The sequence below is a fragment of the Phoca vitulina genome, unplaced genomic scaffold, assembly GCF_004348235.1.
Source record: "Phoca vitulina isolate PV1807 unplaced genomic scaffold, GSC_HSeal_1.0 scaffold20, whole genome shotgun sequence".
NCBI classification, from domain to species: Eukaryota; Metazoa; Chordata; class Mammalia; order Carnivora; family Phocidae; genus Phoca; species Phoca vitulina.
Window position 1 is genome coordinate 41654339 of NW_022589723.1, and position 14882 is coordinate 41669220.

The window sequence follows — 14882 nt, forward strand, 5'->3', positions numbered from 1 at the left end:
ACGAACACAATAATGGGCCAATTTTAGGAGCAAGGAGTTAGGTGCGTTGGTAGACGGCCTTCAGAGCATGGAGGTCGACCTCTGGGAGCCCGGGGCCTGCTCATGTGAACATTTAGATCGGGACAGAATCAGGCCAGAGAACATCAAGGGCAGCTTAAAATGGTGTCTGTGGTGGAGGTGGTGGGAGGACGGAGGGCCAGTGGTGCTGTTCCTTCCTCTCAGAGGCCATCTCTGTCTCCCCCATCAGCTGCCTCCCAGAATTCTAGCTCAGTCCCATCGGCCTTGGTGGGCTTGGGAGCTATAGCCATGCTCCCAGAAAGGAGCCCTCCAGAGCGGGGCTTATGAAGACCTTTGTGGCTTTCAGAGTAGGGTAGGCAGCTTCAGTCAAGTCTAGATGAGCTTTCAGAAACCCCTACCACAATTCACACCCAAAGCTCCGGTCACTGTTAATGGGATTCAAGACAAGCTAACTTTGACTTTTCATTGTGAAAACTCTGAGTGTAGAGATGGCCATGTCGGCGAGGATGTTTGGGGGACGAGGGTGAAGCCAGGCCTGGTACGGGGCATGTCACCTCCTGAACGGGGAAGCACAAGCAGCCAGGGTCTGCTATCCTTCCAAGTTGCTCCATTCGCCCTCCAGACTCCAGAGTGCAAGTGGGGAGAGCCGTGAGCCCCTGAAAGCTCCCACCCCACCTTCTATCAGACAATCCCTGGAGTGAAGGCGCTCTCTCTGAAAGACCCTTTTAAAATACGGGAGCCATGACCAGCCCCCGAGCCTAAGCAGGGCATAGTTTATCAGGTAGTGAGGTCAAAAGCAGGGTGCTGGGGCCCAGGTAAGGGTCAGGTGGGCTCTGATGGAGAATGGATGGACGGGGATGCTCCCCAGAAGGCAGTCCTGAAAGGGATACCACAGGGCGGTGGGCGGGGCCAAAACAGGGTGCAGGCATGCTGCTGAAAACACACCTACGCTGCCTCTCTCCTGGGCTTGGGCCAGGCCTGCTTAGCATGCAGCCCTAGGGGCTCAAGGAGAATAACCAGGGCCTCGGTGGGGAAGGCTGGCCTGAAAGACAAGAACCCACAGACTCCCCAAAGCGCTGAGATCAGTGAACCCTGGGGGTGGGCAGAAACCCAGTCCTGGAGCATGTCCGGGGTGGCAGGGGGGAGGGGGAGGCTGCAATACCAGGTTCCAGGTGGGAGACCTCAGGGTCCCCTGGCATTGGGCCAACGTGACCCCCTTAGAGGATGAGGCCTGGAGGCACGTGGATTCTTTCCATCCCAGGCCACATGAGGACTGGTGGGAAGTGAGAGTCTGAGGCCTGTGTAACTCTGAAAAGACCTCCAGATGATTCTGAAAACATAAAATTTCTCCCCATTATTTCTCAAATGAATTCCTGTGCCTTTTTTTATGGTTTGCTTTAGAAGAGCAATAAATCTCTGATTGTGCATTTTATGGAATTTAAGATGCCTTTTATGAGCTGCTATTGGATCTCCCACCAAAATCAATCTCCTGGATACTTAATTTTAAGCAAAATTCCAGTGTCGGCCAGGTTCTCAGTTCTACTCAATGCCTTGTCACAACCTGAGCAGCCGAGGGCCCCAAGTATAACCTAAGACAGGGAAAGAAAGACTCTGTTATGGCCAAGGCCTCATAAAAAGCAGACATATGGATGAGTGGGAGGGAAAGTATACAACATGGTTTAATTGAAGACAGGTTGAGTGTAAAACCAGTGCTGGTCACTTTATGCTGGAAGACCCTTTGATTGGAACCAAGGGGCCACCAGCTGCACAAAACCCAACGAGACTTATCAGACAAAAGCAATTCTGTACTCCCTGTCATTCTCTCTTAGGGAGCAGGGAAGGCTCATAGGGTATGGAAGGAGCTGTGATGGACCCTGAAAACAGAGGCTCCAGTAAAAGAACTGAGGGCATTTGAGAAAACAAGTCGAGGACAACTTAATGGGTTTGGAGGTGGCTGGATCTATTGTCCTAGATTTTGCCAATGGCAGAATCTTGGAGGCCAATAATTTCATCTCTTTTTTATTTGCACTTGAATAATCCACTTCCTGAATCGGGGAAATACGGGGATCCAGGAGCTCTACCACAAAACACTCACTCACCCAAAGCCAAGGGTGAAGACTCCTGGCTCTCCCCACTGGTGCACTAAATAGGGGTCTGCAAGGGGCAGGGGCAGGAAGTGCCCCTGCCCCGACGGCCACATTACCACAGCACATCCAGAAGGACAGAAGAGGTAGCGGGACAAGCCATCGACTGCCATGTGCATCAGGCTCCCATAAACATAAGACTAGAACGAACACCAAGAGACCTATGGTGGGAAGGAAACTGGCTGGACCACTGAATGGCCTGGTGGCCTGAAGTCCCTTACCTAGGGAAAGTCTCTAACTTCTCCAAATGTTAATTCCCTTGCCTATAAGATGAGATAAAATCAGTCATGTCCACCTCACAGGGTTGCTGCTAGGATCAGATGTATGGAAAAGTGCTTTCAAGATGATCACAGACATAAGTAACTCTGCCAACTTACGGCTGCATAAAAATACAAGCAATCCTATCATCACTGTGGATGCTGTTATTATCAGTTACTACAAGGTGATCACTTCCACACACAAGAACTCTCTGTAAGCTACAGAAAAGTCCAACCTGGAAAATTCCAAATGGGAACAATTAAAAAAAAAAAAGTGCACACAGGGGTCCCCAACGTTTTAGATCTCATCAGTTTCTGATCATGGAATGCCGGGGCGGGGGCTCTGGAGAGGCCACACTGGGGAGAAGGGGCAAACGGATACTGGGAATGATGGGGAGAGAAACTGCCAGATTTCCTCCCTGGGCAGTAATCCCCATGAGCCATGGGGCCAGGGGTGTGACAGTGGCATTGGGCGGGCGGGGGGGAGGGGAGGTGGGCAGATGGCACTGCTGGTTGGGGACCCCTGATGGATGCACATTGAATATTGACATCATACGTATTTGCATATGGATCTCTCTTGCTACTCACACTGGAGAAGCTTTATATCTATTAGAAGTTCCAGAGTCAGGAGAATCACCACCAATATTACACAGGCTACCAGGAAACTGTTGAGACTCGCACTGAGCAAAAATACCTGCCACACGGCTGCTCTCTTCCCACAGCACGGCTTCAGCCAGGTAGACCTGTGGGGACAAAAGCGGGAGAAGAGGAGGGGATAGGGGTTGAGATCCCAGCCACTGCCCTGGTCTCAGACTCATCCTCGTCATTCCTCCCGGGCTCTAAATTTCCCAGCAAAATGCAACGTTTTTCAAGAGGCCACTGGGTAGAATCATGAAGAGCAAAACCAACTCGTGAGGAGATGGAGCGGCTGACCTGGGCAACTCACAGCATCAGTCTGTGTTTCAGTCTCCTCATCGTTATAATGGGCGTGAAACCCACATCTCACAGGCTCCTTGTAATCACTGGAGATCACAAAGGTCAGCGGAGAGCCTGGCTAGGTGTAAGAACTGCATGAAAATGAGCTGTTATTATTGTACGTCTGTGTGTGGTCTTGGAGTCTAGCACAGGCTCTGAATTTAGGAAGCCCTCAACTCACCTCTAATAAATGCTCAATAAATTAATGAATTTTCAATGCTTTTCAGCTATACAAACAAAGATTTGAACTAAATCTCTATTTCTCAAAGTGGGTTGTATGGAATCCTAGTTCCATAGAATGCCGATGGCTGTTACTTGATAATTTCTATGGTTGGACATGTTTTGGAAAATTGGGGTCAAAGTCAAGTGGCTATTTTTCTAGGCAGGACATTCCAATGCCTTTAATATGTTATTATGCGTCATCATGCTCAAAAGGGATCAGAGTATCAGTGCTTTCCAAACTCGCTGGATCACAGCAACGTCTTGTCGCCGAGCATCTGGTGGGACAAGTGCTTCATGGACAATCTTTTGGGAAACCCCAACAGGTGGAGATGAAGCCACCAAGGGTGGGATTTTTCCCGAGTAGGACTGGAAGTGGGAAGGAGGGGCAGAACCTCAGAGCTGGGTAGGTCCTTCGGGGCATTTGATGGACACCCCGCAGAAACACAAGATCCTGGGGGCGCCTGGGTGGCTCAGTCGTTAAGCGTCTGCCTTCGGCTCAGGTCATGATCTCAGGGTCCTGGGATTGAGCCCTGCATTGGGCTTCCTGCTCGGCAGGAAGCCTGCTTCTCCCTCTCCCACTTCCTCTGCTTGTGTTCCCTCTCTTGTTGTGTATCTCTCTGTCAAATAAATAAATAAAATCTTTAAAAAAAAAATCATATTAGGAACACAAGATCCTGGGAAACAGGGGTGCCTCTAGGGGGTGCCTCACTGCCTTGTTGAGGAAGAATCAGGCATCCTGAAGGAGAAGAGGTAGCACTAGGCAGGGAACCCTCACTTCTGGCTCCACTTTCAGACACCCAGGACTATGTGTGAAAGTATCTCTGCATTCTGGGCCTCAGTCTCCCACTTATAAAACTCCTTAACTCCTACTGAAAGTTAAATGAGGGAATGTATCTGACCTATAAAGCACCATGTTGCTGAAATGGGTTGATGAGGACGTTGATGTTGTTATTCGATGGCCAAACACTTGGCTGTCCCCCTCCTCTCCATCCAGAGGGAACATCTGCTGAAGGGGGTCAGCATCCCCCCCCCCCCCCCAGGGATCCCAAGGGTGTCACTGGAAGAGGGAATTCTGAGATGCTCCCTTCTCTGTAAAGGAATACTGTGAGTGCTTTGAGGCGGAGTTTCTTCCTCACGATCCATCTAGGGAAAGCTTGAAGGAGCCCCCAGCTGTTGGAAGGTGGTACAAAGACCCCAAACTGACATCATATAGAGCTCAGGAGGGTTGCCAGAGAAAATACAGAACATCCAGTTAAATCTCAGATAAACAATGAACAATTTTCTAGTACAAGTACATCCCAAACACTGCATAGGATATAGTTACACTAAAAAAGTATTCATTGTTTATCTGAAATTCAAGTGAAACTGGGTGTCCTGTTCAGAGCAGAGGGGTGTGGAGGAGGTCTGGTGAGAGCGGCTGTGATTTCGTCAGAGGGACGCATGAGAACCCTGAGTTACAGGTAGAAGCCAGAGCCAGTGAAGGGAAGGCCAGCAAAGAAGGACGAGGGTGCTGAGGCCTCCACCTCACAGCCCAGAGGCCCGGAGGCCCGGAGAAGCCTGAGGCTGCCGCTCACAGGTGCCCCAGGAGTGCGTTGCTTTTGCATATGAAAGACCCTGTGAAGCCTGAGATCTCTTTGGCCTTCATGACTCAGCTGATTTCTCCCCATCCATCTGCCCACCTCACCTACCTGCCCTTCTCCTTTTCCCAATGTGATATTCCTGCCCCAACTTCCCAGTGGCCCTATTTTAATCCTTCACCCCTTCACACCTCTCTCGTGCCAGCCTGCTGCGGCCTCAGCACTTCCCTCCTGCCCTCCTGTCAACTCCTCCTGGATCACTCAGCACCGCAAGCACCGTGCTGGCCACTCCCAAATGAGACTCCACTCCAATTCCACATCGGAAACCCAGTCCCATTATTGGTGGCCCCGAAAACTGATGTCATTTCATTGTCATCTGGAAGGTGAGGCAAGCACGTTCTGCAATTATAACTAAAAAGGGGAGCTGCGAAGGCCATGTACCTGGGCTGTGTCACCCCGAGCAGCCCGCAGGAAGACTTTTGGCACATTCAATGCAAGGAGCCGGGGTATCTGTTCGCCTCGGTGCCTTGTGCACCCCAGGAGAATGGATGCGCCCCTCAGAGTCTGCTCCTTCTACCTTCAACAAGGCCCCTCGGTGGCTCAGTCGGTTGGGCGTCTGCCTTCGGCTCAGGTCATGATCCCAGGGTCCTGGGATTGAGCCCTGCGGTAGGCTCCCTGCTCAGCGGAGAGTCTGCTTCTCTCCCCCTCTCCTTCTGTATGTGCTCTCTCTCGCTCTCTCTCACTCTTTCTCAAATAAAATCTTAAAAAAAAAAAAAGAAAGAAAGAAGAGGATGAAACAAAACATTTGTTTCTCTACAAACAGAAGACTGATCTTGATTGTCCTGCTTCCATGGGAGGGAAAAGTCATTTTACGTTGCTGCTTAAAACGCTGAAATGCTTATTTTTATTTTCTTGTTTGGTTAGAAAAACTTCCTAACCAGACCAGGGGTTGGTTATTGGGAAGCTGTAGGTACAAAGTGGGGCAGCTGAGACTGGGGACTCATGGCCAGGTAAAGAGCAGGTGTCTGGAGTCTGCCCATGGTGGGTCACAGCGCTCCTCGGCTTCGGGGAGGAGTCAGGTAGGGGACCAGGCATGTGGCAGGGGAAGGCCTGGAAGTCAAAGGAATGCCAGGTACCCACCAGGTGCTAGGGAGGCACTGTGATCAGGCCGCAACCCGTGGGCAGTTTACATCTGAGTGGGTGAGGGAGTCAAACAACAAACATAACACATTTGTAGATTATGTGGTGTACCACAGGTGGTAAGTGCTGGGGCGGGGGGGGGGGTGATGGGGCATCAAGGGTGACCTTTTAAATAAGGTGATCAGGATAGGCTGCACTGAGAAAGTGACATTTGAGAAAGAGTTGGAGGGAGTGCGGCCTGGCATATCTGGGGACATGGTAGAATGTACACTACATAGCGACTATGCATGGTAAAATTCTGCTCAGGCCGAAGAACATCCAACAGAATAAACACGAGAAGAAGAGGAGCCAGGAGTTGGGCTGGGAGGAGAGAGGGCTTTCCCCTTCAGTGCCAAGTGCATTTTGCCAAACCCCACCAAGGGCTGATGCTGCAGGCATTTCTACGGCCCTGGGCACAACTGGCACAGTTCCCAAGGAACCCTCAAGGCAGCGGCAAAACAGAGCCTGTGCCCACCACACTTGTCCTGTTCTTCCATCTGCGCCAGCCCAACTGCCCCTCATGCCTGCCCTGACTTTGCTTTCAACTACCAGCCCTCAACCATACCCACTGGGGAGTGACCTCAGGCAGCCCCCATTCTGCACAAGGTCAAGAGGTTCTATTTGCATCCTGGTAGATGTGGACCCCAGGGCAACATACGTGGGGGTGGACTGAACTGAAGCAAATGGAGGGACAGAGCGTCTGAAGAGGCTCAGTTGCCCTGGGGCTGGAAATCTGCAGTCTGCATTGTGGTTAGTGGTTCTTTACGGGGGCTGCATCCTTGGACCACCAAGAGAGCTTTTAAAAGTTCCAGTGCCCAGGCCACACACCAGACCATTTCAACCACAATTTGTAGGGTAGGACCCAGGCCTCAGTATTTTTTTATCTTCTTAGGTGATTCCAGTGTGTGGCTGAGATTAAGAACCAATGTCCTAGGTCCTTGACGCCAAGTGGTCTCCATGGACCAGCAGCATAGGCATCATCTGGGACCTGGTTAGAAATGCAGAATTGTGGGCTTGCTCTGTGCCCACTGAGTAAGAGTCTGCATTTCAGTGAGATGGCAAGTGATTTGGGGGAGAACTGCTTTGTGAGAGGTGGCAGGGATTTCGGGAGATGGGTGGAGCATGGCAAAGGGGGTCTGGGAGCAAGAGCTATGAGCCAGTGAAGGCAAGCAGGTGCCGGCCCAGCCAGTGGGGGAGTGAAGAGGCAGGCAGGCCCAGTGGGCAGCCCCCCCCCCACACTCAGGGACACTCACTGAGACTGAGTGCGTGCCTTTGTGGGGGTGTCAAGGGCTTCCTCAGCCAGAGACATGAGGCTGAAGTCAGAATCCAAGCAGGCTCTTGGCTTCTAGCTCCTTGAAGAGCAGGACCATGGACCCCAAGGCTCCAGGACAGAGGTTGGGCTGAAGCAGCAGACTTTCTGGCTGAGGGACTGTTTGGAAATCCCAAGCTGCTAATAAAATTCCTGTGAAATTCAAATGACTCAGACATTCCTAAGAGACTGTGTTTTAGCAGAAAAATAGAATGTGTCCAGTTTCAAAATATCCCTGAGTGGTTAAATAATGACTCAAGGAGCTTAATGGGCCAGAAGGGAAATCAGCATTGACTTGTTAATTAGAGAAGACACTTCCTTCAGCATCCAGACCAATCAAGGCCCGGGAGCTGGTTCTCAGGATGGTGTTATCCCTGGAATTGCCACCAGAGGGGAGGCGTCTATCAATTTCATAGCTTACTAGAGCGACAGCAGAGGGGCCGGCTCCAGGAGGCAGGCTTGGGCTGCCAAAGTCTGTAAATATCAACAGCCAGATGGCATCCCCTGGCAGGTAGGCAGGTGTTCTGCTGCGAGGTTCTACTAGTTCCCGAGGCCTCAGAGAAATCCTGGGGCGGGAGTGGGGGTGCTGGGTACCTTTACTGCTTCTGCTTTATATTCTTAGGTGTCTTGATAAAGGTTTGAAAGAATAACTTCTAGAAAATTAGGATGAACTTTGGCAAGTTTCCGAGGTATCTTTCGTGTGAGGTAAGGCCGCGGGAGTGGCCCGGAAGCAGGAAGCTCCAGGTCACTGCTCCATCAGGCAGCATTCCCAAGCTTGGCACTGAAATAGCCTCTTTCTGAAAGGTGAAGCAGAAGCATGCCGTGCGGGGATAGCAGAGGCTGTTTGCTCCCGTGGCCTCTCCCGCCCCAGCAGTCCATGAAGCAGTCGGGCCACTGTGGCTGACGGGCTGGCGTGGCTGGGAACATGCATGATAGGGAAAGGGGGTGGTGGCGAGAGTCTGCGTAATGTGGGGCCCTTCAAGTTGTCCGAAAAGGTGCTCACAGGCAGTGGAGAGTCATGGCATCCGGGAGGAGGCAGCAGATGACAGAAAAGCTTATTTTCCTGTAGGCAGCCAGACCAGATGGCCCTGTCAGTCCTACACTGTGATTTTCATCCATCAAGTCCCCTAGGAAAGGAGCTGGGGGAGTGGGTGGAAGGAGTCAGAAGCCTGTCTGGTAGTGGGGGCCGGAATGAAGTCCCGAGCGCTGGGATTCCCTACCTGCCCCTAATGCGGACCTCAGGAGGCACGGCCAAACCAGAGCCTCAGAATCTGCTGGGTCGCAGAGCTCTCTAACGGGACAAAAATTGTGGCCCTGTGCCTGAAAAATGCAGAAAACCACAACACTGCGCATCACATTCTAAGGGGTGCATGGACCTTTCCAATCTCATTGAGGGATCATCGAAGGACACCTGGGCTCCAGGTTCAAACTCCAGGACTGGGCAGTCTGAGACCCCTCCTAGACCCAAGGATGCTTAACACGCGTGGCCTGGATGCTTAACACGCGTGGCCTGGATGCTGCAGACGTGGTGGTGGTGTCAAGGGTCAACAGAACAGCCCAGGGCCCCACTCTACTGCATTTGTTCCTGGTGATTAAAACACTGTCAGAGAAAGCCATGAGGTGGACTTTAGTCCAACTTCTGGCATCGACCTAGGCTTTATTTTTATTGATTTAACAAACACTTATACAGCATTTACTATGAAACAGGAGTTTTCCAAGCACTGTACAAATGTTAACTCATCTAGTTGTTTTAGAAGACAATTCCTTCAATTTTTTTCTTTGTTAACGAATGGTGGGGAAAGCCAGACTTTTCCATCAGTTGGGTTTGGGTGGCAACTGGAGTCTCCAAGTCACAGTCTCACAACTGACTGAACTCTGAGTGTAATCTTTGAGTCTTAATTTCCTAATCTCCAAAATAGGAGTAAGTATTATCTACCTTTGCAGGGTTGTTGTTCTAAAATATTGAAAATAACATATGGAAAGCACATTAGCAGTGCTTACTTCATGTCTACTATACGTATCTACTATGATGATGATTTAGGTATGTGGGCATTAGAAAAGGGATTAATTAATCTAAACATCAACATTCATTCCATTCCAGTCATGGTTATTATGTGCCCCCTAAATGCCAGGCACTGTATTAGGTGGTGAGCACATGATAGTGGACAGGGCCTTTATCCTCACAGAGCCTGAAGCCTTGTAAAATGAATTCTGACTAAGCGGTGAGCTCCTAGTCCTAGGCCACTCTGAAAAGCAAAACAAATAAAGGGAGAAAGGCAGGAGAGGGAAATGAGCCTACATGCATAGGAGTTCTCCAAAGAGACAAATACCTACTTGTGACAACCATCAACCCAATGCCCACAGGGACACCCTTTTGCTAAATATCTGAAAGGGTCGGTGGGGTTCCTTTCTGTCCCAGGGAGAACCAGAACAACAGGAAAAGCGCTGTCGGGCATCCTCTTTGTTCCTGCACCCAATTCCAGGAGGCAGGCCACAGGAGTGCACTCAGACCCAGAAATACGAGCACATAAATCCATGTCACGTAACAGGAACTCTCAGGTTGGAGGTGAGAGATGACCTCCTGGCCGTCTGGGGAACTAAAGAAATTGGTTTCCATACTGGCAGCTTCAGTTCTGCAATCAGAGCTAAAGGTTAGCCTCACTGCCTTGGGGAAGAGAGCAGGAGGAGGGCTGTGTGCAGCGGGGGTCAGGGAGTCTGACATTTGCTTGTCCCAGAATCTCAGGTTTCTTGCATCCTGGGAAATGCCAACTCTGGGAAAGACAGCAGGGTGTGGCGGTATGAGCTCGGGGCTGGGAGCTAGGAGCTGTCACCCACCATGGTGAGGCACAAAACCCCCCTCTGGGGACACAAAGGCAGACAGACACCACAGACTGGCTGCTCCTACTTGGGGGGGACCCAGGGCATTGTCCACGCACATCTGAGGGGCCACATCTGACTTGTTAGGGACTGGGGTGCTGCTGGGCAGTGGCTCTAAGGCTCCCTCCCACCTCAGGAGTCCTCAATTTGCAGAACTGGCCACAAGTCTGAAAACTTCCTTTGCCAGGCTTTGCAGCAGGGATGTGTGGATTAGGCCAGCTTCCTCACCTACTGTTTTCCACTTCTCTGTCATCTGGCAAACCCCGAGGCAGCTACACTCTCCCTTCTTCTATTTGGCCAAAGTGTGGATTCCAGGTGCCTCCACAGGTGACTGAGGACCCCCAAACACCATGAATTCAGCCCACTTGCAACGGGGGACTTGTCCTTGGGCTTACATTTTCCTCCGCCATTCTAGGCAGCACTCACGCACCCCGCGAAGGTGGTCAGAGGCGCTCTGCCGCCACCTAGTGGTAGCCTGCGGCCGTACACCCAGCACCGGCGCATCAGTGTGGCCGGAAGGTTTATTTTGTTGAGAAAGAATAAATCTGTGAATTTATTGCCTTCTTAATCGAAGAAAAATCTTTGAGATTCTTGGACTACAGAGAAGAAGCTAACCTGTGCTTACCGGGAATTTTTTTAAATCTTAATTAAACCTTTATTGCCTGTTTGGGGCATCAAGAAGCTTCCTGGAAGCCTTAGCCTATTGAAAATACAGAGTCCCAGGTCCAGCCAGTACGCCAGAGGAAGAAGAGGCGTTTTATTATAGACAGATCTTACTGACATCAAGAAAATGGATTAATGAAGCTCCTTTTGAACCTTTTTCTCCTTGGGGTAAAAACCCAAAAGACTTTGCCGGCCAAGTGTAGATACAGAACTTTTAGATGCACTTGCAAGGTCATGGCAGGGATGCACCTGCCTTTTAACTCTGAGCCCCAAAAGGCTTTTCCTCCTCCCTCTTTTTTAAAAAAGATTTTATTTATTTATTTGAGAGAGAGAGAGTGAGAGAGAGCGAGCATGAGTTGGGGGAGGAACAGAGGGAGGAGAAGCAGACTCCCCAATGAGCAAGCAGTCCGATGCGGCACTCCATCCCAGGACCCCGGGATCATGACCTGAGCCGAAGGCAGACGCCCAACTGACTGAGCCACCCAGGTGCCCCAGCCTTTTCCTTCTTCTAGGTGAAGTTGGCATGTTCTGAGGCAAATCTAATTTATTTTTTCTAGGATGACTTTGTGGAGGGGTGTGGAATTAGCAGGGATGCTCAGGGGTGGGCCAGTCACAGACCGCAGCCTTGCATTCTGGGGCATGAGAAACCTGGTCCCGGGGTGGCTGGGTGGCTCAATCAGTTAAGCGTCTGCCTTCGGCTCGGGTCATGATCCTGCAGTCCTGGGATTGAGCCCCATGTTGGGCTCCCTGCTCAGTGGGGAGTCTGCTTCTCCCTTTCTGCTCTCTAATAAATAAAATCCTAAAAAAAGAAACCTGGTCTCTCCCTGTGGCTCATCCTTGACCCCACAGAAGTCGGGGACCAGCCCCTAACTCTCCCCAAACAGAACTGGCTTCCCCTTCTCTTCATCCTTATCTTAACACAGTCCTATCCATTCACTCACTCACTCATTCATCCAACTCATTCCTTCTTTCCATCAACACTCTCTCTGTTCCAGGCTCAAAGGATCTGATCCTTGCCCCGAGGGAGCACATGGTCCAGTACTGGAAGCAGACTGGTGAGCAGGCCAGTAAAGCCCAGTGTCACGAGTGCTGAAATAAAGGGAGACAAAGGGCTAGGGGTATACAGAACCCTGGGGCCCTGCCCTGGGTGGGGTGGGGGCACAGAAGACTTCCTGGAGGAGGTGGTCCTTGAGCTAGACAGTATAGGGAGAAAGGACAGTATTTTGGGCTTTGGTTTAGTATGTTCCTCCCCTTCCCCTTCCTTGCCTCCAGCCTCTGTTTGCTGGCATATCTAAAATTAGTTTAGTCCTTATTTAAAGATGTTGCTATATTGGACCTTTTTTTTTTTTTTTTCAGCCTGACAGCTAAAAAGCCATTCCTGTGCTATTATGTCTTCTTCCTCTGACTGTGAAGTTCTGACAGAAATGTGCCATTGGCGTCATCTTTAAGTAGTAACATCCCTTTCTGTCTACCCAACCTTCCTCCAAGCTTCTGTTTTCCAGGGGGCTAGCCCTGACCTCTCAGGTCCGACATTTTAGAAGGCTAAAATATAAATAATTCCAAAAAGCTGAATGCCTTTCATTTCTTACTTTATTTTTATATTTTTGACAAAGACTATCCCACCACATCTCATGACCCTCTCTGTACCTTCTTTCCACCAAAAATACGGGGAGCACTATTTCTCTCTGTGGCCCCAGAATCTCCTCTGTAAAAGGGGGTGAATGACCCTTGCCTTATACTGCCTTTCTCAACACATTCTATCACCATCATCTCCCTGGGGTGGAGACCTTGGGCTTCTCTGAATTTCCTCTTTTGTGGCCTCCTGTCTAGCCCAACTCCGTTGGCAGCAGAACAGAGAGATGGAAGGAATCCGGTCCTTTAGCCTCTGGACCAACCTTGACGCGGCCTAACTCTGTGCTCCATGTTACATGGGCTAATCAAAGTCATCATTATTTGAGTTTGAGATGGGCTTTCTTTGTATGCAGTTCAAAGTAGCTGGCTGATAGTCACCAAGCCTTTGTGAGAAGGGTGGTATACTGAAGAGGTATGAAGGCAGCAGGAATTTACAGGATGTGGAGATGGCAGAACATGAGGGGTGAGAGCAAAGGAACTGGCCTGGTCTCTCAGGTTATCAGTGTAGTACGGCACTGTGACCAGCTCAGCTGGGGCTCAGACATGCTCAGACACCTTCTCTGCTTCCCTTCTTCCCGTCTCCTGAGCTTTCACATCTGTGGACGTACTTGCAGGTTTGTGCTCTGTCAAAACACCCCAACCAGTTAAAGGTATCATGGGAGGGCAGAGCAAGAAGGTGGCCATCTATAACCCAGACCCTTAATGACTGAGCCCGGTCAGGGGGAAGAGGCAGGGAGAGAAAGGATGATGACCACAGGCGCGTGGTGTGCTAGCGCCGCCCCGTGGATTGGCTTGGACAGCTGCTGGTAGAGGGGTGAAGGTCAGCAGCAAACAGGACCAGAGCTGCGGCCATAAGCAGAGCCACCTCCGGGTTCACAGACAGTGTAGTACGGTCGGGGGCTGGTGGGGGGCTGCTGGGGGGAGGCTGTTCTTCCCCACCTGGCATGGAGCCCACCCTGTGTGGGTACGCGTGGCCTTGGGGTTTCTGAAACCCCTGAATTGATCACAAACACTGCCACAATGGGAACTGTTGGTGGCAGTGGGTTCATGGGCAGTGGACATGGATGAGAAGGAGCCAGAGCAGGGGAGGAGGAAGCACACAAATCCCAGTAGTGACCACACCTGACTGACTAGCTTCATGGAGTTTTGGGGTCTCGGAAACCCGTGGCTCCTGACAAGGCGGCAAGGAGGCTCAGAGTCATTCCAAACGAGCCAAAATGCACATGTGACTCATTCTGGAGGTAATGGGTCCGGAGGCCTGGCAGCTAGGTGTAGGTCCACTGATGGGAGCTATAGAAAATACATTTGGGAGAAGACCGTTCAGTTTCAGGTTTGGGTTTGAGAAGGCCAGAAGTTCTGGAGAGGCAGGATGTGGCTCCTCAGGCTGGACTTGAGTGCTGTTACTGAAAAGGCTGTTTTTAGCAATGACTTGTATGGAGACAAGAACTCTCCTGTCAAATATGCAGCCAACTCAGGAGAAGAATAGACTATTCCACGGATACTTGTTAGGATTCTGAGGTGTGTTTGGGATCCCTGTGAAGACATCCAGGAAGTGGCTGGATATGAGCCAGCAGTTCGAGAGAGAGAGATCTGCATTAGAGATATGGCTTTCAAAGTACAAGTAGAAAAATATTAAGTCATGGGACTGGACGAAAGTATCCCATGTATAGAATCAGTAGAGAGAAAATGACCAAAGACAGAAAATGAAGAGCCCCAACACTGAGGGACCAAGCAGAGAAAGAACAATTTTTAAAAGGCTTAGACAGCAGAGCCAGAGGGGCAGGAAGAAAATCAGGAGAGTGTGGTATAGCAGCAGACACAGGGAGGCTGTGTTTGAAGAGGGACGGAGGGGCTGCTAGTTTCCAGTGCTGGCCAGAGGATAACATAAGGGTCCCAGCAACACAGAGCAGTTTCCACCACGCAGATGGGGCTCAAGCTGGACTGCAGTAGGGATACAGGAATGTAAGAATGTAAGAATGTAAGGAATGTAAGGAATGACTGCGAGGGAAAGGGGACATGGCAAGTGCAG

The 14882-nt window shown here is 50.7% G+C and overlaps 1 protein-coding gene across 4 annotated transcripts in view; it reads right to left on the bottom strand.

Annotated features, from left to right (window-relative positions):
* TMEM266 (transmembrane protein 266) overlaps window positions 1–14882 on the bottom strand; it is a 119792-nt gene that overhangs the window by 46237 nt on the left and 58673 nt on the right. For 2 of the 4 annotated variants that reach the window (XM_032417985.1, XM_032417986.1), the window contains one exon: window positions 3008–3162. In XM_032417985.1, the coding sequence (XP_032273876.1) occupies window positions 3008–3162 (155 nt within the window). Of the gene's footprint in view, window positions 1–3007; window positions 3163–5634; window positions 5775–14882 lie in introns of those variants that run through there. The other 2 variants (XM_032417987.1, XM_032417988.1) reach the window with 2 other exon arrangements.